This window comes from Heptranchias perlo, unplaced genomic scaffold (genome assembly GCF_035084215.1).
Source record: "Heptranchias perlo isolate sHepPer1 unplaced genomic scaffold, sHepPer1.hap1 HAP1_SCAFFOLD_70, whole genome shotgun sequence".
Lineage (NCBI taxonomy): Eukaryota > Metazoa > Chordata > Chondrichthyes > Hexanchiformes > Hexanchidae > Heptranchias > Heptranchias perlo.
Genome location: NW_027139729.1, coordinates 424027 through 445801, shown reverse-complemented (window position 1 = coordinate 445801; position 21775 = coordinate 424027). Strand labels below are relative to the sequence as shown.

At 46.6% G+C, this 21775-nt stretch overlaps 1 protein-coding gene across 3 annotated transcripts; it reads left to right on the top strand.

Moving 5' to 3' along the window:
- Window positions 1-9448: 9448 nt before the first annotated feature.
- LOC137318336 (zinc finger protein 229-like) lies at window positions 9449-20199 on the top strand. 3 transcript variants are annotated; one of them, XM_067981219.1, is made up of 3 exons: window positions 9449-9657; window positions 10326-10412; window positions 16361-20199. In XM_067981219.1, exon 3 carries the CDS (start codon window positions 16712-16714, stop codon window positions 17804-17806), a length of 1095 nt encoding a protein of 364 aa, XP_067837320.1. In that variant the 5' UTR covers window positions 9449-9657; window positions 10326-10412; window positions 16361-16711; the 3' UTR covers window positions 17807-20199. The 3 variants fall into 3 exon arrangements, with proteins under 3 accessions (XP_067837320.1, XP_067837322.1, XP_067837321.1); XM_067981221.1 differs by lacking the exon at window positions 9449-9657 and adding an exon at window positions 9665-9724; XM_067981220.1 differs by lacking the exon at window positions 9449-9657 and having other exon boundaries at window positions 9838-10412.
- Window positions 20200-21775: the final 1576 nt, after the last annotated feature.

The following is a 21775-nucleotide window of genomic DNA, read 5'->3' as shown; positions in this document are numbered from 1 at the left end:
ATAAATAGTTCCCAAACACCAGCCCCTGAACAGACACAAAACGCTGGTGGAATTTCTCATTTATAAATATTAAATAAGGAAACGGCCAGGAAGATTTCACAAGAACAATTGGGGAAGCAAAGAGGAACTACGAAATTAAATTATCAAGGAATATCAAAAGAAATAGTAAATTATTCTCCAGACGCATAAATAAAACAGGGAAAATCAGAATAGCTTCAGTGCCACCAAGGAATGCACAAAATAAACTCACAGGTAACATAAGTGAAATGGCAGAAATGTTAAATGATTACTTTGCCTCAGTATTTACCCGGGAGATTAACAGGGTGAACATGATATTAGAGGAAGGGGTCAATAAAGATATCAAGACATTTAAGTTAGAAAGGGTGATTAAACTCCTGGTCCAGATGGATTCCATCTGCACATATTAAATGAAGCAAGGGAAGGGATAGCAGAGGCACTGTTACATATATAGAAAAAATCATCACAAAAAGGAATTGTGCCAGAGGACTGGATGACAGTGAATGTGATTCTTATATTTTAAAACAGGAGATTGAACAAGTCCAGGGAACTATAGACCAGTTAACTAAAGGTCGGTGGTAGGAGTGATCATGGAATTCTTTACTCAATGAAGCAGTGGAAAAACATCTGTAAACCGAAAATATAATAAAGAATAGTCAGCACGGATTTCAGAAAGGGAAGGTTTAACAGTTTGTCAGAAGGTTTGACAGTTTAAATTACAGTTCAACATAACTTATCTACTTTTCAATTCTATTCCACTAGAAATAAATCCCAGTGCTGTGTTTGCTTTTTATGGCCTCATCAACCTGTGTTGCTAATTTTAATGATTTGTCAATCTGTACCCCTAAATCCCTTTGCTCTTTTACCCCATTTAGACTCTTATTTTCCAAGCAGTATGTGGCCTCCTTATTCCCCCGAGCAAAACGCACCACCTCACACCTTTCTATATTGAAATTCAATGGCCATTTACACGGCCTTTCAGCAAGCTTATTAAAGTCTTCTTGTATTTTGTCGCAGTTTTCCTCAGTATAGAAAACAACTCCTAAATTAATTACAAGAATTTAACACAGCATTATAGCTAACGATTGATCTAACAAAATGTACTTGCAGCTCGCCTCCATTCCCAGTTTTTCCAAATCCCACCCGTGCAATATAATATGAAGAATGAGTTTATCTTCTGTCCCTCTCTCATCTGTAAACTTCAATGACCCGGGGTTTGGGGACATCTACTGGCCGGAAGCAGAACTGCAAGAGTTCGGAACAAATTGCTGAAACCGGACAATGTGCAGTGTGAGCGTGTTTGTGATTGGTGGCAGGTATTAAATCTGATTGGATATCTGAAGAAACCAATCAGACAGTTTCAGTTAATAATTATTGTGACATCACTTCCCATGACCCAATCACAATCATTGCCTTCCCCCATCCCTCATTACCATAGGGCTGTGGGGCTGCCTATTTAATCCGAGCTCGGAGCGGATTTGGGTCATTTCTGGGTCTGAAATTGAGTTTGAAAATGCCTGAGGACAAGAAAGCAGCTCCCAAGAAGGGCGCCAAGAAAACCTTGAGTAAAGCACCAGCCAAGGGCGGCAAGAAGCGGAGAAAGTCGAGGAAGGAGAGTTACTCCATCTACGTCTACAAAGTGATGAAGCAGGTTCACCCCGACACCGGCATCTCCTCCAAGGCCATGAGCATCATGAACTCCTTTGTGAACGATATTTTCGAGCGCATCGCGGGTGAGGCTTCCCGCCTGGCCCATTATAATAAACGGGCGACCATCAGCTCCCGGGAGATCCAGACCGCCGTGCGCCTGCTGCTGCCCGGGGAACTGGCCAAGCACGCCGTGTCGGAAGGGACAAAGGCGGTGACCAAGTACACCAGCTCCAAGTAAAACTCCACAATGTACTGAAAAAAAAATCAACACAAAGGCTCTTTTAAGAGCCACCCACAGTCTCTCTGAAGACGCTGTACCGACACCTCTGTATGGAATCGTTTTACTGTAGATAGTTTGATACTAACTGTCTCTCTATAACTCTTGTGCTTTTGTAATTTCTCTTGAAATCTGGAAGATTCTCATAATCACTGCCCGGTATAATCTGTGTGTCGCTTTTTTAATAAGTCCCAATAACCAAAAACATGTCCCTGATCCTCTCATTCCCGTTCATTTTCCACCCCTTCCCCCGCATCTGTCCCTTCAGAGCCGTTTTAAGGCGGTGGATTAGACTTCAGTCATTTCTTTCTCCTTTTCACGCTTGTTTGTTCATTATTCGGGAATATCACTTTCAGAACCGCAATCCTTTGTAAAGCAGCAGCCCTGAAAGGGAATTCACACCGAGTACAGAATAGTCTAAAGGCTCTGTCAAAGTTCGACTTCTTACACCAGGAGTCTCGGCTCCGGTTTCGACCGCGCTGCAGCTCCTGTGAACAGGGATCAATCCACAATCTGTGGTTTGTTACTTTTACAAAGATTGAGCTGGAATCTGTCCCGTTACAAAATGGGACTTTATTCCCGCCCGATTGAAAGCGAGCGGTGAATGAAGTCCGATTTTAACCGGAATGTAAAAGATTCTGGAAGTTTTGACGGGAATTCTGGAATAACAGATTGAAAGGAGAGAGATTTTTAAATCTTTGTCTTTACGCGACATTATTTACTAAATCCGCTTCTTGTGTTATAAATATATTGGCGGGCTTTTCAAATTTCAAAAAAAACGGTTCAGTTCGGTATTTTCCGCCTTTTCTCAATACCAGCTATTGATTGGTGAATAAAACAGCACTCTGATTGGGCTGTTCGGTGAACCAATGAGATTTAGAACAGATGCACCAATCACAATTGCCCCCACTGTACTCCTCCAGAAGGTATAAGAAGGGCGAGTGCGGGAGGATTTCTTCATTCTTTGTGAAAGTGTTTGTGAGATTGTGGAAATGTCTGGAAGAGGAAAAACCGGCGGTAAAGCTCGGGCCAAGGCCAAGTCTCGCTCATCCCGGGCCGGACTGCAGTTCCCTGTGGGCCGTGTTCACAGGCACCTGCGAAAGGGGAACTACGCTGAACGTGTGGGTGCCGGAGCCCCGGTCTATCTGGCTGCTGTGCTCGAGTATCTGACGGCTGAAATCCTCGAGCTGGCCGGCAACGCGGCCCGCGACAACAAGAAGACCCGCATCATCCCCAGACACCTGCAGCTGGCCATCCGCAACGACGAGGAGCTCAACAAGCTGCTGGGACGGGTGACCATCGCTCAGGGTGGGGTGCTGCCTAATATCCAGGCCGTGCTGCTGCCGAAGAAAACCAGCACTGTGAGCTCCAAGAGCAAATAAAGAGGCCAAGATTTAATCTGATAACCCAAAGGCTCTTTTCAGAGCCACCCACTGCATCTATGAAAGGGCTGGTTACTATCTGTAGTGTCAGGAATTAATTTCATAAGGACTTGATTCCGATTCTGGAAACGAACAATAATTTCTAAAATACAAATGATCCATATCGGTCTGTTGCAGTACTCGCTTCCGGACCGCAGATGTCGCCAACCTCCAATAGATTGAAATTTGCAGTTTGTCTGGTGAATGAGACAAAATACCAGAACCGTCAGAATTGTCAACTGGGTGGGTGAAATAGAGAAATACCAGGGTCGCTTTTTATTACAGTTCCGTCGTCGGATAACCAGATTTGTACAACAGATGCTGACTAATGTGCTGTTTATTGTATCAGCGATTGCTGAATTAAGAATGTGAGTGAAATTTGTGTTTGGATATGAGTGAGGTATTTATTCTGTCCCTGTCCGTCTGAAATCAGCTCCCACCCATTGACACATTTCACATTTCAGCAAATTTCTCACGGCCCTGCCATTTCAACCCAGGAGATCACAGCTCTTTCCATCGCCGATTTGGTGGCTCTGAAAAGAGCCTTTGTTACACTTGGTGCTGAAGCCGGGTCGGGTTTAGGCGCGCTCCCCGCGGATGCGGCGGGCCAGCTGGATGTCTTTGGGCATGATGGTGACTCGCTTGGCGTGGATGGCGCACAGGTTGGTGTCCTCAAACAGCCCCACCAGGTAAGCCTCGCTGGCCTCCTGCAGGGCCATGACGGCCGAGCTCTGGAAGCGCAGGTCTGTCTTGAAGTCCTGAGCGATCTCTCGCACCAGGCGCTGGAAGGGCAGTTTGCGGATCAGCAGCTCGGTGGATTTCTGGTAGCGGCGGATCTCCCTCAGAGCCACAGTGCCGGGTCTGTAGCGATGAGGCTTCTTCACTCCGCCCGTCGCTGGAGCGCTCTTCCTGGCCGCTTTGGTCGCCAACTGTTTGCGAGGAGCTTTCCCGCCGGTCGATTTACGCGCTGTCTGCTTGGTCCTGGCCATTTTCTGAACTGATATCAACACAACCTGAAATACAGAGACTGTTAATACGGAGTCACCTCTGGGGCCGCCTTTTAAAGTGTCTAAGGGGATCCGCCCCTGGCTTCTGATTTGCTGACGACCAACACCCTATCAGGGAGTGACCGTCCCGGGACTGTGATTGGCAGGTTTGAACCGCGCTCTGTCAGTCAGACCGAAACGGCGGGAGATATTGGGCCCCAATTGGCTGAGCCGAAATTAACCATCAATTTCAAAAAGCCCGCCAATTTCAGAGCATCAAATAACAGTTTCAAGAAAATCTCATTTCCCTCCAGCAATTTAAGAATCTCTCTCTTTATAATCTCCATTATTTCCTGCTCCTCAGCTCAAATCTCAGGCTGTTTCACATTCCGGTTCATTCTCTGATCTGTCTGTAAACGGGCGGGAATAAAGCCCCGGTCATTGCTTTCCGGAACGGGACAAAGTCCAGCTTCAATTTCAAAAATCCCGCCAGTTCCGGCCCGGTGAACCGCTCCTCAAACAGAAACTTCACATCGAACTGATAATTGAATGAGGGCAGGAAATAAAGAGCGAGCAGAGAGGACACAGCGGGAGAGGGAGTGAGGCGGGATTTTACTCTGAGCGGAGAATGAAATGTCTGGGGAAAGACTCTGTATCACCGCCTGTTCATTTATACCGTGAAACCGGGAATTCCGCTCCTTCTCTAGGGATGGCCGAGAACCCGGGCCGTTGTTTCTGATCTCCCTGTCCCGAGTGTTGGGGAATCTCCCCATACTAATTAAATATCGGAAACTACTTCCCCATCCCGAGATCTTTCCACTCCCCGTTCCCAGGTCAGTGCTCTCTCTGTGAGGCGGTGGGCGGCTCTTAGAAGAGCCTTTGTTTTGTGTCCGGTTTGAAAGGGTCGAGTTGTTCAGCCGCCGAATCCATAGAGAGTGCGGCCCTGCCGTTTCAGAGCGTACACCACATCCATGGCAGTGACCGTCTTGCGCTTGGCGTGTTCAGTGTAGGTGACCGCGTCCCTGATCACATTCTCCAGGAAAACCTTCAGCACCCCGCGGGTTTCCTCGTAGATCAGACCCGAGATCCGCTTGACACCGCCACGGCGAGCCAGGCGGCGGATGGCTGGTTTGGTGATCCCCTGGATGTTATCACGAAGCACTTTACGGTGCCGCTTGGCTCCGCCTTTGCCCAGTCCTTTGCCTCCTTTACCTCTGCCAGAAATGATTATTCTTCACTCAAATCGCTGCTGAATGAACAGCAAACTGATGCTGGTTCCGTTTTTATGCAGCCTGCCCTGACCTGACTGAAACGGACAGAGGGTGAGAGAGAAAGGGGAGGAGACAGAGAGACATATTAAACAGGGAGGGGAGGAGACAGAGTGAGATATTAAACAGGGAGGGGAGGAGACAGAGTGAGATATTAAACAGGGAGGGGAGGAGAGAGTCAGAGTGACGGACAGAGCGGAGAGCAGCCTCTGATCTTCCAGCTCCATCTCCAGCTTTCTCCACCGACAATTTCAAACCGTTTATCGATAATAGAACCGAAACACAGCGCTCCGCACAAACCCTTACAGACTCGGGCTTCACAGAATCCCGGAGCTTTTCAATAAGCCCCGTTACAATCAATAGTCAGCAATATTCCTGCCAAAATACAGTCCTTTCTATAACAAGTCAACCCGCCTCCTTCCATTTCAGTCCCAGACCCGATTCGATCTCCCCACACATCCCCTCCCAGACGGGTTCAGCAGTTTACAAACACTTTATTCCAGCTGATTTGGAGAATCTCATGTGTTGGGGTTTGAATTGTGATAGCTGCGGATCTCCGCCAGTTTTACCCTGTCACAGACTCTCGCCCTGAATCTGTGAGAATAAATGAACTGGGACTGGAGCCGAACACACGCCAGTTCCAGTGAGGCCCGGCCCGGACATCCCATTCCCTCTATTTTATTTCAGACAGTGGGGGTGGGGCGGGGGATAGCGAATATCAGCGAGTCACCGGGACCCTGGGTTTATTTGAAATGATTTCTATCTGAAATCTGAGCCCGGCCCCGGGACAGGAATCATCTGATTCCGGGATCAGCTCTTTTCTGAGAGACGTGGGTGGCTCTGAGAAGAGCCGTTGGGTTCAGATGGTCACAAGTTGCATTTGATATTTTTACTTCTTTTTGCCCGCTGCTTTCTTAGGCTTTGCTGACTTCGGCCTGGGCTTGGCCCTCGGTTTTTCCACCTTCTTCGCCTTCGCCTTCACTGTCTTGGGGGTCTTGGGCTTCTTCGCCGCCGCTTTCTTCTTAATTGGTGATTTCGCCGCCTTTTTCGTGGTCGATTTCTTGACCGCTGATTTCTTGGCCGTTAATTTCTTGACGGCTGTTTTTTTGGCCGCTGGTTTCTTTCCGGGAGATTTCTTGGTCACTTGTTTCTTCACCTTCTTTACCACTTTTGCCTGGGTTTCCTTCTTAGCGACTCTGAAGGAGCCCGAGGCGCCCGTGCCCTTGATCTGCACCAGGGAGCATTTTTCCACATTTCTCTTGATACTTAATTTGATCTGGGACCGGAGCTTCTCCACATCCAGGCCTTTGGTAGCCAGAACCTTCTTTATCGCGGCCAGGGATATCCCCTTGCGATCCTTGCAATCCGCCACAATCTTGAGGATCTGTTCGCCCAACGGGGGACCGGTGGACTTGGGTCTGGGAACCGCCTTCTTCTTCTTGGGAGCCTTGGGTGGAGCGGCGGCGGCGGCAGGAGGTGCCGTTTCGGCGGCTGCAGTGTCTGTCATGTCCGGGACTCTGTCGAAAATCTCTCTGACAGTCAGAGCTGGGTCAGAAATGAAACGAGAGGCGGCGGCACAGAGCAACTTAAAGGCACAGAGCGGACGGGGCGGAGAGATCCTGCTGTCAGCTCCCGGCCCCTCCAGCCTCTCTGTGTTTCTCTCTCCTCTTAAACTCCCCGATTCCAATTCAAATCGGGCACTCCAGAGTCCCAGACTAGCCCCTTCCCATCTCTAACACCGGTATGTTTGCTGTCGATAAACTTTCACCGGAATTAAAAGCACCAGTTTCGATTTAAACCCGTTTCATTGATGCACTGATCGCGCTCTCTCACCCGATCGCCGACATGATCTTCGTTTTTCGGCTGAAATCTTGAATTGATCTGAAACTTTACCTTAAATTTCCACTTCGGAGCTCGGCAGGGGAGGAAGGCGATTTTACTCAAAATAGACTTGGAAATCCGGCGATGAGACCGGCCACACAAACACAGTGACATTAACCTAACCCACCCGCCCCTTTAACACAGTCTCTCTGACACAATGTTCACATCTTCACATTCACAGGACAAACTGTTCGCCAGATTGACAATTCCCGGGACAGGCTTTCCTCCCCGCTCGGCCTGTGCTGCAGATTCTCGGGGGTTAGTTGTCGTTTCCCAGCTCAGTAACTGTTAAACACCCTGAGGCCGGCGCTCCTCACAGTGTCTGGTCCCCAGATTCAGGGACAGGAGACAATCACAGCTGTGGATGTGATAATCCATATCTGGTTTGACATGATTATATTATTCACACTCAGCAATATGTTTGGTTGAGACGATAATACAAATTATCCGCTCTGGGCTCCTCCAGTCTCTCTGTCTTTCTCTCCCTCCTCCTAAACTGACTGACAGACAAAAGTAACTGGTGTGCTATCCGTCCCATTCTCAACACCCAGAGACGGCCAGTTACTGAATAAATTCAACATTCATCGGCAGTCCAGTGTCAGACAGTTGCAGGCTGTTTCTCTCCACCTTTCCTTACTGGACTGGAGACTGATAAATGCACCGTCAGACCGGCTCATACAGAATAGAAGGGACAGTGACCGTCTCACCAACAGCACCGGAGGTCTGTTCACAGACACAGAATCAGTCTTTACCTTCCAACAGGGTGTTCATATTACGCTCAATAACACTATCCCGCTTTCATGTACAGCGCTAGAGATAGAGAAATACAGACGGACAGATAAAGAGACAGACAGAGACAGGCACACAGACAAAGTATCATTCTCACACTTCCTCCCAGTGTGTCCGTTTCACACTCAGCAAACAGTATCCCACCTTTGTGTGCAGCGCTAGAGAGATACAGACAGGCGGAGTATCAGCCAGACGCTTCCCATCAGTGTCTCTGTATCACGCTCAGCAGCAGTATTCCACCTTCATATGTTGCACAAAAGAGAGAGAAAAACTGACCTGCAATGTCCCGTTTTCACCCAGTAACAAATTGGAAAATACTCCATTCCAATTGCCATTCCAAGCTGGAGTGACAGAAGATGCAGTCTCATCTCTCACTGATATTATTTCTGAGACAGACACATTATTAATCCCACTCTCAGGGACAGTGTCACGCATTTAACCCTCTCTTGCATGTTGTACCCTCTGCAATTTTGCAGCTCAGGGCCCTTCTGTATTTCTCTCAGTGACCGAGAGTTTCACTCCGATTGAAATAAACTGGGACTGTAGCAGTCAGATATTAATCCTACACGGTCCCAGCAAATACACCGACTCCAACTTTCCTCCCATGTTTCTCCAGGATGAAATCCTCTCATTTCGAGGATTTCATTTTCACATCGTTCACCTGACGAAGGAGGAAGCCTCCGAAAGCTTGTGAATTTAAAATAAAATTGCTGGACTATAACTTGGTGTTGTAAAATTGTTTACAATTCTCCAGGATTGGTTGGAGGAATCCGGCCTCCAGATACGGAGTCACAAGTTTCTTTATCAGTAACGGGACCAAGAATGAACAGAACCAATTGGCTCATTTCACAGCCGCCCACTTTATCTCTGAAAGACTCTTTTCCATCAAAAGATACCGAGAGAAACAGCAGGGATGGAAACATCTAGTTTAATAGTTAGAGATTGTAAAGTCAGCATCTGTTTCTCATTCTGGTGCCTGTTCCTGCACTGCCTGTGGACCCCATTCCCTCTGACCTTTCCCCCAGACCCACTTCCTTTGCTCAGACTCTGAAAAATTCCAATTGGGGAAAGTTTCCATCGATTTTTGTATTGGGAATTAAACCAGATATCTGCGCATGCGTGACTCAGCCCCGCCCCCAGCGCTGGTCGTCGGTGAACGGAAGAGCGCATGCGCGCTTCCCTCCCCCAGCTCGGCCTGTGGGCGCCATTCCCTCAGTGAGCGGAAGAAGATGGTTTAAAACAGCCGGGAATGGAGAGATCACGGCCCCCGGGGGAAGGGAGCAAAGAGCAGCCTCGTTACAGCAGCTCATCGCTTCGGGACCGTGTCCGCAGATGGGCTCAGAGATCGGCATTGAGTCCGGGGGCAGGTCAGGGGGAGTCCGGGGGCTGTTTGTAAGAGGCGGAGTGGATCAGGAACTGGTCCCGGAACATGGAGTGAGCGGGGGAAGGGAGAGGTCATTCTCGGGCTGTGTGTGAACAGGGTGTGTCCAGGGGAAGGGAGACAGAATGGGAAGAACCTGCTATTTAAAATCATTGCTGCTTTCTCTCCCCAAATCAGTAGTGAATGTTCCTGGTTTAGTTCCAGTCTCACCCTGTTACTGGACAGTGAACAGTCAGGATGTGGGGAGTTATACAAGCAGTATCTATTGCAGGCATCAGGTGAGAAGTGTGAAGGACACATTTTAAACAGCGGTTGTTTGGTTTGGGGTGAACGGCTAGTCCCATGGGAGAGGAGTTGAGAAACCTGACCTGTACAAAGGTCCCTGCCCCATCGGGTAGTCCCATTCACGGATCAGTGCAGGGGTTGTGTTGTGTCTGGATGTCACTAAATTGTTACAGAATCGTCCAACACACCGGGTGTGCAGAAGCTGAGTGCTGCAGTACTGCAGTGCAGTCAGACATTGAAACTGTTTGTATCACTGGTTTTCATTTGTGGATATTCAAAATGATCATTAACAGAGATATTAAACTGATCACTTTTGTATTTTCTACCTCACTTGTTCCTGAGTAATAAGAGATAATTTTCTTTCCACAGGCAAATCCTTGAAGGATCCAGAATAAATGTGATGTTTCCTCCACCCGAGGCAAAAGAAACAGTGCAGCCAGCTCCTTCTCACACGCAGTAAGTACATTATCACACACACAGAGCACGGAGTCACAGACAGGTCATCAGTTCCACAGTCTCAGATAGCAGAAGTAGTCAGTACCACACTGATCCCAAGACCCAGAGACACATTTTCAATCCAACCATCAAACAGAGCAGGTGAAGTAGATACTGTTCCATTTCTCCCAAACTCAGTTCCGCTGACAGGGAAATACAAAAATCCCAGTCAAAATCACACTCTCAGATTGAAAGGCACTGTGTCAATCTCACAATTGGGCAACATTAAATACCAGATAGAAATCACACATGGTACCCGATTGAAAGGGACAGAATGAACCCCAATAATGTACCCTGAGATTCGAATTGAATACCACCCCACAACTCACAAATGTGAGTTTAATACATGCAGTATCCATTCGATTAATGTATCATGAGGTACAAACTGCAGACATGTCCAAAACTCATGTAGAGTATCAGACTGAGAAATGTTGTGACAGTCGAACCTGAAAAACAAATGAGAAACCAGTTTATAATACACATAGTATGAGATGTAAATACACAGTATCAATTCTATTAGTGCACACTGAGATACACATTACATACCAGTCCAAAAATCTCATACAATATTAGACTGAAAGGCACAGTATCGATTACAATAGTACAGACTGAGCTGCACATTATATACCAATTCCAAAATCACTATATCAGTTTGAAATATATGTTATCATTCACAATAGTACACAAAGATATTGATTTAATATAGTCCAAAAAGCACACAAATTATCTGATTAAAAACCTCCAGCACCAAATCCTAAAGTATATCCATATTTACCAATTAAATGAAAAAAACTATTTAAACATGAAGATATTAAAGCTGCAGTATTGAACACCATAATGTAATCTGAGACAATAATTATAGACAGATGCAGAATAAATCTCACACTCTTATGGTACCAATGTTGACAGAGAATGTATCCCAAACTCTCATAATGTACCGGAGACTGGCAGATAAAGTATGAATCCCACACTCACACAGCATCAGAGACTGTATATATCAAATGAATCGCAAACTCAAACACACTACTGACAAGATACACAATGAATCCCACACAGTATCACGGACTGAGAGATACAAAATGAATCTCTCAGTCACCTACATTAGTGCAGGCTGAGCTACAAATTAGGGACCAGTCCACAAATCTCAGTGTCAGATTGAAAGATACAGTACCAATTCCATTAGTGCAGACTGAGCTACATATTAATTACCAATACAAAAGACCAATGCAGATTCAGACTGAAATATACAGTATTCCATTTATGCAGACTGAGCAACACATTGTATGTAAGTTCAACATGTCACCATGTCAGTTTGGAAGATACACTGTATCACAATTGTGTTCACATTGATGCAGATTTAATCGTAGCCAAAAAGTGCAGTGATTCTCTGATTATAACCTACAGCAACACATTTTAACGTATATAATTACTTACCACTTAAACACTGGGAAAAATTATTTATACATTTATGTATTAAAGATACAGGTTTGAATGCCATGCTGTGAAATGAGATACAAATTAGATACAGATAAAGAATGAATCTCATACTCAGATCCAGTGCCAGAGACTGACATAAAGAATGAATCCCTCACTCATACAATGTACCACTGACTGACAGATACAAAATGAATCCCACACTAACATACAGTAGCACAGACTGACAGATACAGTATATATATCACTCATATACAGTATCAGAGATTGATGGAAATGGAATGAATGTCTCACTCACATGCAGCACCAGAGACTGACAGATATGGAATTAATCCCAAATTCACACATGGTGCCAGAGACTGACAGGAACAGAATGAATCTCATTCAGATACAGTACAAGGGGCTGACATATATAGAATGAATCCCACACTCACACACAGTACCACAGGCTGACAGAATCAGAATGAATCACAAAGTACCACAGTCAGACAAATACAGAATGAATCTCTAAGTCAAATCACTGCAGACTGAGTTACACATAACATGCCAGTCCAAAAATCTTCGTGTCAGATTGAAAGATAATGTATCAATTCCATTAGTGCAGACTGAGCCAAACATTATATAGCAGTCCAACACTGTCAGACCATATCAGACTCAAAGATACAACATCAATTCCATTAGCATGTACTGAGCTACATGTTACACACCAGTCCAAAAATCTCATACAGTAACAGACTGATAGATACATTATCAATTCTATTAGTGCAGGCTGAGCTATATATTACATTCCAGTCCAAAAATCTCAGTGTCAGACTGAGATACAGAATTAATTCCATTATTATAGACTGAGCTACACATTATATACCAGTTAAATAATTTCACCATGGAGAGATTGAAAGGTAGATTATCATTCACAACAGAGTTCAGAGATGAAGATGTAATACACTCACAAACATTGTTTGATTAAAGAAAATCCAAAAGTGTATCAATATTTACAAATTAAACACTTGATAAAAAACGGCATATACTTTAAAGTATTAAAGATATAGTTTCAAATACAATAATATAAACTGAAATAAGAACACAGAATGAATCCAGACTTGCACATTGTCTCAGAGACTGAATTATAGAATAAAACCCAGACTGAGATAAATTGGCTGAGACTGACAGATACAGAATGTATCCTAAACTCATATACAGTATCAGAGACTGACAGATACAGAATAAAGCCCACATTCACATGCAGCACCAGAGACAGACAGAAACAGAATGAATCCCACACTCACACACAGTACCAGAGACAGACAGAAACAGAATGAATCCCACACTCACACACAGTACCAAAGGCAGACAGATACAGAATAAACCCCATACTCATGTGCAGTACCAGATACAGACAGAAGCAGAATAAACCTGACACTCGCATACAGTACCCGTTACAGACAGATACAGAATAAACCCCACACACGTACAGTACCACAGACTGACAGGCACAGAATGAATCCCACACTCACACACAGTACCAGACACTGAAAGATACAGAATAATCCTCACATTCATATACAGTACCAGAAACAGACGAATAAAGAATAAAGCCCACAATCATTTGCAGTACCAGAGACAGACAGATACAGAATGAATCCCAAATTCACACACAGTACCAGAGACTGACAGATACAGAATGAATCCCAAATTCACACAAGGTACCAGAGACTGACATACACTGAATAAACCCCACACTCATTTCCAGTACCAGAGACTGACAGATACAGTATATACCCCCCACTCATTTGCAGCTCAAGAGACTGACAGATACAGAATAAACCCCACACTCATATACAGTACGAGAGACTGATAGGCACAGAATGAATCCCACACACACACAGCACCAGAGACTGACAGATACAGAATAAACCCCACACTCATATGCAGCACCAGAGACTGACAGATACAGAATAAACCCCACACTCATATACAGTACCAGAGACTGACAGATACGGAATGTGTGAATTTGGGATTCACAGTATTGGAGACAGACAGATACAGAATAAACCCCAAACACATCTACAGTATCAGAGACACACAATTACAGAATAAACCCCACACTGACACACAGTTCCAGAGACTGACAGATACAGAATAAACCTCACACTCATGTACAGTATCAGAGACTGACTTATACAGAATGAATCTTATACTCACACACAATACCAGAGACTGACAGATACAGAATAAAGCCCAACCTCATATACTGTACCAGAGACAGATAAATACAAAATAAACACCAAACACATCTACAGTATCGGAGATAGACAGATAGAGAATAAACCCCACACTCACACACAGTACCAGAGACAGACACAGAATAAAAGCTACACTCACACACAGTACCAGAGACAGACAGATACAGAATAAAACCTACACTCACACACAGTACCAGAGACAGACAGGCACAGAATAAACCCCACACTCACACACAGTACCAGAGAGTGAAAAATACAGAATAAACACCAAACTCTTGTACAGGATCAGAGACTGACAGATACAGAATAAACCCCACAATCATGTAAAGTGCCAGGAAAAATTGTTTGGTTAGTGAGTGTCTGTAAATGAAGGAAACATGTTGTCTGGTAAGGGAGTGTCTATGCATGAAGGAAAAACGGTGAAGGGTCAGGGAATATCTATAAATGAAAGAGAAATGGTGACAGGTCAGGGATTGTCCATAAATGAAGGTGAAATGGTTTCTGGTAAGGGAGTATTATAAATGGGAGAAGACATGGTGACAGGTCAGGGAGTGTCTAAAAATGAAGGCGAAATGGTGACGGGTGACGGAGTGTCCATAAAGGAGGGAGAAATGGTGACAGATGAGGCAGAGTCTGTAAATGATGGAGAAATGGTGACTTGTCAGAGGGTGTCTGTAAATGAAGGGGGAATGGTGACTGGTCCGGGAGTGTCTGTAAATGAAGGAGGAATGGTGATTGGTCCGGGAGTGTCTGTAAATGAAGGAGGAACGGTGATTGGTCCGGGAGTGTCTGTAAATGCAGGAGAATTGTTGACAGGTCAGGTCGTGTCGATATCTGAAGGAGAAACAGTGATGGGTCAGGGAGCGTCTATTAATGAAGGGAAATGCTGACGGGTCAGGGAGAGTTTGTAAATGAAGGAGAAATGCTGAAGGGTCAGGAAGCGTCTATAAACGTAGGAGAAATTGTGTTTGATCAGGGAATGCCTGAAAATGAAGGCGAAATGGTGACTGGTCAGGGGGTTTCTGTAAATGAAGGAGGAATGGTGATTGGTCAGGGGGTGTCTGTAAATGAATGCGAAATGGTGACTGGTCAGGGGGTGTCTGTAAATGAAGGAGGAATGGTGATTGGTCAGGGGGTGTCTGCAAATGAAGGAGAAATGGTGATTGGTCAGGAGGTGTCTGTAAATGAAGGAGGAACGGTGACTGGTGCGGGAGTGTCTGTAAATGAAGGCGAAATGGTGACTGGTCAGGGGGTGTCTGTAAATGAAGGAGAAATGGTGAGTGGTCAGGGGGTGTCTGTAAATGAAGGCGAAATGGTGACTGTCAGGGAGAGTCTGTAAATGAAGGAGGAACGGTGATTGGTCCGGGAGTGTCTGTAAATGAAGGCGAAATGGTGATTGGTCCGGGGGTGTCTGTAAATGAAGGAGGAACGGTGATTGGTCCGGGAGTGTCTGTAAATGCAGGAGAATTGTTGACAGGTCAGGGAGTGTCGACATCTGAAGGACAAAAAGTGATGGGTCAGGGAGTGTCTATTAATGAAGGGACATGCTGACGGGTCAGGGAGAGTTTGCAAATGAAGGAGAAATGCTGAAGGGTCAGGGAGCGTCTATAAATGTAGGAGAAATTGTGTTTGATCAGGGAGCGTCTGAAAATGAAGGAGAAATTGTGATAGGTCAAGGAAAATCTTTAAGTGAAGGAGAAATGGTGACTGGTCAGGGAGAGTCTTTTGCCAAAATTGGGAGATATCACAGATGGACGGCATACAGGCAGCTATACGGAGGGACATTGTGTGGAAATGAGGGGCAGAGCATATACACACAGCCAGAGTCAACATATTCAGGAGAGGAGAGGGGAATCAGTGAGTGTGGAACTGAATCCAACCAGAGTCAGCAACTTCAGGGGAGGAGAGGGAGGGGAACCAGTGAGTGTAGAACTGAACCCAGTCAGAGTCAGCACCTTCAGGGGAGGAGAGGGAGTGGAACCACTGAGTGCAGAACTGAACCCAGTCACAGTCGGGATCTTCAGGAGAGAGAGAAAACTTAAATAGAAGGAAAAATGTTGGAGGTGGTGCGATGGGTTTGGGTTCCAGCAGAGGGAGGAGGGTGAGTGTGTGGGACGGGGATTTACAGTCTGGGGGAATCAGCGGGAAGAATGTTCTATTGAAACTAGAATTGCCTGTTCTGAATTTCTATCCTGTATTCACAGTGAGGACTTTTGTTATCTCCTTTTACAGGGTATTACAAGGGGCGGATTTGCAGACGAGAAACTCAAACCAAACATCACGTCAAGATCTGACTCCATTCACCAGCACCTGAAGATTATCGGCCTTAAAATATAGGAGAAATGTTGATCTGTTCTATCTGTGGAAAAGATTTCAAACATCACTGTGACTGGAATAGCAGCGAGACACACACACCCGATTGAGAGTGTTCCAGTGCACTGACTGTGGGAAGAGCTTTCACCAATTATACTGCCTGAAGAAACATCATACCATTCACAGTGGGGAGAAACGAGACACGTGTTCTCTGTGCAGACGAGACTTCCACTGATCTCCAACGTGGAGAGAGAGAAGGACACCCGCAACATGGAGAAACCGTGGAAATGTGGGGACTGTGGGAGGGGATTCAGTTACTCATCCCGGCTGGAAACACATCGACGCAGACACACTGGGGAGAGGCCGTTCACCTGCTCCGTGTGTGGGAGCGGATTCACTCAGTCATCCCACCTCACTGAACATCAACTTGTTCACACTGATAAGAGACTTTTTAAATGTTCTGTCTGTGAGAAGAGCTTTAAAAGAAAAAGTGATCTGCTGACACACCAACGTACTCACACTGGGGAGACGCCGTTCACCTGCACTAAGTGCGGGAAGGGATTCACTCAGTCATCCAACCTGCTGACACACCAGCGAATTCACACTGGGGAGAGGCCGTTCACCTGCTCCATGTGTGGGAGCGGATTCACTCAATCTTCCCACCTCATTGAACATCAGCTTGTTCACACTGATAAGAGACTTTTTAAATGCTCTGTCTGTGAGAAAAGCTTTAAAAGAAAAAGTGATCTGCTGACACACCAACGCACTCACACTGGGGAGAGGCCGTTCACCTGCTCCGTGTGTGGGAAGGGATTCACTCGGTCATCCAGCCTACTGACACACCAGCGAGTTCACAGTGGGGAGAGGCTGTTCACCTGCTCCGTGTGTGGGAAGAGTTTCACTCGATCATCCCACCTGCTGAGACATCAGCAAGTTCACACTGGGGAGAGGCCATTCACCTGCTTCATATGTGGGAAGGGATTCGCTCAGTCATCCACCCTGCTTACACACCAGCGAGTTCACACAGGGCAGAGGCCGTTCACCTGCTTCATATGTGGGAAGAGATTCACTCAGTCATCCACCCTGCTGACACACCAGCGAGTTCACACTGGGGAGAGGCCATTCACCTGCTCCGTGTGTGGGAAGGAATTCACTTGTTCATCCGGCCTCATTGAACACCAACTTGTTCACACTGATAAGAGACCCTTTAAATGTTCTAACTGTGAGAAGAGCTTTAAAAGAACTTGGGATCTGCTGAGACATGTACGTATTCACACTGGGGAGAGGCCGATCACCTGCTTCGTGTGTGGGATGGGATTCACTCAGTCATCCCACCTGCTGAGTCACCAGCGGGATCACATGTGACTGCAGGGGTTGGATTCTGCTGTTATTGCTGATGTTAATCACATCCAGGAGCGAACCATGTTCATTCTGACAGTTGGGGTTTGTTTCTGATGTTAAACTCCAGCCCAGTTAAAGGGATTATTAATATTCTGTACAAGTGTCAAATTAATCAGCTTTCTTTCAAACACAGTGTGTCCAGTCCTTGATATCTTGATGATAAGAGAAGCAGTTTGAGGACTCATGATGAAGTGAGTGGAATCCATCTTAGAACTGAGTTCCTCCACCATTTTAAAAGATGGATCGACAAATGTCCAACTCTGACAGGACAGAAAATTCTATTATATCACACGGTCCACTTCAATCAGGCTGAGCAGATTTCCACTACCCTTGTGTGGGAAAGAGTTTCCTGATTTCAATCCAAGACACCCGAGCTCTAAATTTAAGTTTATGTCCTCTTGTTCTGGATTCACCGACGAGAGAAAATAGTTTCTATTTCGACCCTATCGAATCCCTTTATAATTTTAAATATCTGGATCAGATCACCCCTCAACCTTCTAAACTCAAGGGAATGCAAACCAAGTTTATGCAACCGGTCCTTATAATTGAACCCTTCAAGCCCCAGTGTCATTCTGGTGAATTTGCACTGTACCCCCTCCAAGGTCAATATATCCAATATGTCCCAGCACTGACTGTGTGTATAACAGGACTGAGTGTCCCAGCACTGACTGTGTGCATAACAGGACTGAGTGTCCCAGCACTGACTGTATGTTTAACAGGACTGAGTGTCCCAGCACTGAATGTGTGAAGAACAGCACTGAGTGTCCCAGCACTGACTGTGTGTATAACAGGACTGAGTGTCCCAGCACTGAATGTGTATAACAGGACTGAGTGTCCCAGCACTGACTCTGTGTAAACAGGACTGAATGTCCCAGCATTGATTGTGTGTATGACAGGACTGAGTGTCCCAGCACTGACTGTGTATATAACAGGACTGAGTGTCCCAGCATTGACTGCATGTATAACAGAACTGAGTGTCCCAGCACTGAATGTGTGTGTCAAAGGACTGACTGTCCCAGCACTGACTGTATGTATAACAGGACTGAGTGTCCCAGCACTGATTGTGTGGAAACAGGACAGAGTGTTTCAACACTGACTGTGTGTACAACAGGACTAAGTGTCCCAGCACTGACTGTATTGAAAAAGGACTGACTGTCCCAGCACTGACTGTGTGTATAACAGAACTGAGTGTCCCAGCACTGACTGTGTGTATAACAGGACTGAGTGTCCCAGCACTGACTCTGTGTATAACAGGACTGAGTGTCCCAGCACTGACTGTGTGAAAACAGGACTGAGTGTCCCAGCACTGACTGTGTGTATAACAGAACTGAGTGTCCCAGCACTGACTGTGTTGATAGCAGGACAGGGTGTCCCAGCACTGAATGTGTGTATAACAGGATTGATTGTCCCAGCACTGACTGTGCGTATAACAGGATTGAGTGTCCCAGCACTGACTGTGTGTATAACAGGACTGAATGTCCCAGCACTGACTGTGTGCATAACAGGACTGAATGTCCCAGCACTGACTGTATGTATAACAGGACTGAGTGTCCCAGCACTGACTGTGTGTGTAAAAGGACTGACTTTCCCAGCAATGACTGTGTGTATAACAGGATTGAGTGTCCCAGCACTGACTGTGTGTCTAACAGGACTGAGTGTCCCAGCACTGACTGTGTGTATAACAGGGCGGAGTGTCCCAGCACTGACTATGTGTCTAACAGGATTGAGTGTCCCAGCACTGACTGTGCGCAGAGTGTAGATGGTGTGTGGGAGGAGATAAATGGGTGGGTTCGATTCCATGATAGGTTGGAGTGACATGGGGTTGTCGGTGGAGAATAAATCGGTTGGAGGAGGTTACAGAGATAGGGAGGGGGCGAGGACCATGGAGGGATTTGAAAACGAGGTCGAGGGTCTTAAAATCGAAGCTTTGTCGGACCGGGTGCCAATGTAGTAAAACATGAACAGAAACTTACGGTTCACTGCCCGGCAGACAGGTGGAGAAGACATTGATGTCCACGGGGGAACAGTCAGGGTCACAGCAGCAGTTGAGTTCGCAGACTCCGCCAGTCAGGTCACAGGTACAAATGGGAACGGCTGGAACAAGACACACACAGTGAGATCTTACAACAGAGCACGGACGGTCTCAAAGACCACCTCCCTCCCTTGTCTGAATCCACGATCACCGTCTTCACCATCTCCCAAAATCAATCTGCAGACTTATCCTCCCACTGCTTTCTACTCACCGAATTACAGCTTCCAGATACCCAGCACAACCCACTTAATCTTGAAACATTTACCTGAGGAAGGAGAAAATCTCCGAAAGCTTGTGAATTTAAAATAAAATTGCTGGACTATAACTTGGTGTTGTAAAATTGTTTACACTTAATAAATGATAGTAATTATGAGGAGAGAATAGAGAAGCTGGGATTACTCTCTTTGGAGCAGAGAAGGTTCAGGGGAGATTTACCAGAATGGTACCGGGGATGAGGGACTTCACTTCCCGGGAGAGACTGGAGAAGCTGGGATTGTTCTCCTTGGAGCAGAGACGGTTAAGGGGAGATTTAATAGAGAGGTTGAAAATGAGGAGGGGTTTTGATGGAGTCGATGGGGAGAAACTGTTGCCACAGGCGGGAGGGTCGGTAACCAGAGGACACAGATTGAAGGGAATTGGGAAAAGAGCCAGAGGGAGATGAGGAGAATGTTTTTAGGCAGCGAGTTGTTCTGATCTGGAATTCACTGCCTGAAAGGGCGGTGGGAGCAGATTCAATAATAACTTTCAAAAGGGAATCGGGTCAATCCTTGAAGGGCGGAAATTTGCGGGACTGTGGGGAAAGAGCAGGGGGGAGTGGGACTAATGGGATCGCTCTTTCACAGGGCCGGCACAGGCTCGATGGGCCGAGCGGCCTCTTTCACAGGGCCGGCACAGGCTCGATGGGCCGAGCGGCCTCTTTCACAGGGCCGGCACAGGCGCGATGGGCCGAGCGGCCTCTTTCACAGGGCCGGCACAGGTGCGATGGGCCGAGCGGCCTCTTTCACAGGGCCGGCACAGGGGCGATGGGCCGAGCGGCCTCTCTCTGTGCTGTTTGATTCTCGCTCACTTTTGGGCTCCGACCCACGGCCCGTTTGACGGGGAGGCGGGAGAGTGACTCCCCCCCGAGCCCAGCTCGACACCGGGCGCTGACAGAGTGGAGATTCAGGAGTCCCCGAGTAACTCCCCCCGCCACCCCTCTCAGGCCACTCCCGGGTGCGGGCCCTCCCTCTGTCGGCCTCGCCCCCGCCCACAGCACCGCCCGCCCGCCGTCATCTTCCCGGCGCCGGCCTGTTGCTAAGGGAACGCGGCACAGGAACCGCGCGGCGCATGTGCGGCATCCCTCTGGCCCGAGCGGCACATACGCCTCGTGACGTCCGCGCGCAAAGGTGAGTGACGCTTCAGAGGGTCACGTGGTGGAAGGTGTCAGCCCAGGAGACGGCCGGAGGAGAGAGCTGTCAATCAAAGGGCCCGGATTCAGCACTCACTGCGCACAGGGTTTGGAGAATTTGTTTAAAATGCAAAATGTTCATGAATGAAATAAAATTAGAAATGTACCAAAAAGGGAAAAAAAACTGCAAATACAATAATCTGAATTTAAAACAGAAATGTCTAAACTCACATAAGGCTGATGGTCTGGGTCCTCCCGCCACTATTAGTCGTCTCTCCCTGGGGCATAGGATGAGCAGAATGCTTGAATGTACCTTTTTTAATGCAGATGTATGGAATGGACCAGCGAGGGAGGCTGTGGGGCCTGATTGTATCAGCAATTTCCAGAGAATTGGCGAAGTACCTGACAGTGGTACCTTGGGATACGACAGCCTCGAAATTTAAAATTATTTTGGTACATGTGCACTCGCTTTTTGTGATTGGTGTACCTGGACACCTAAACCCCTTTGCTCCTC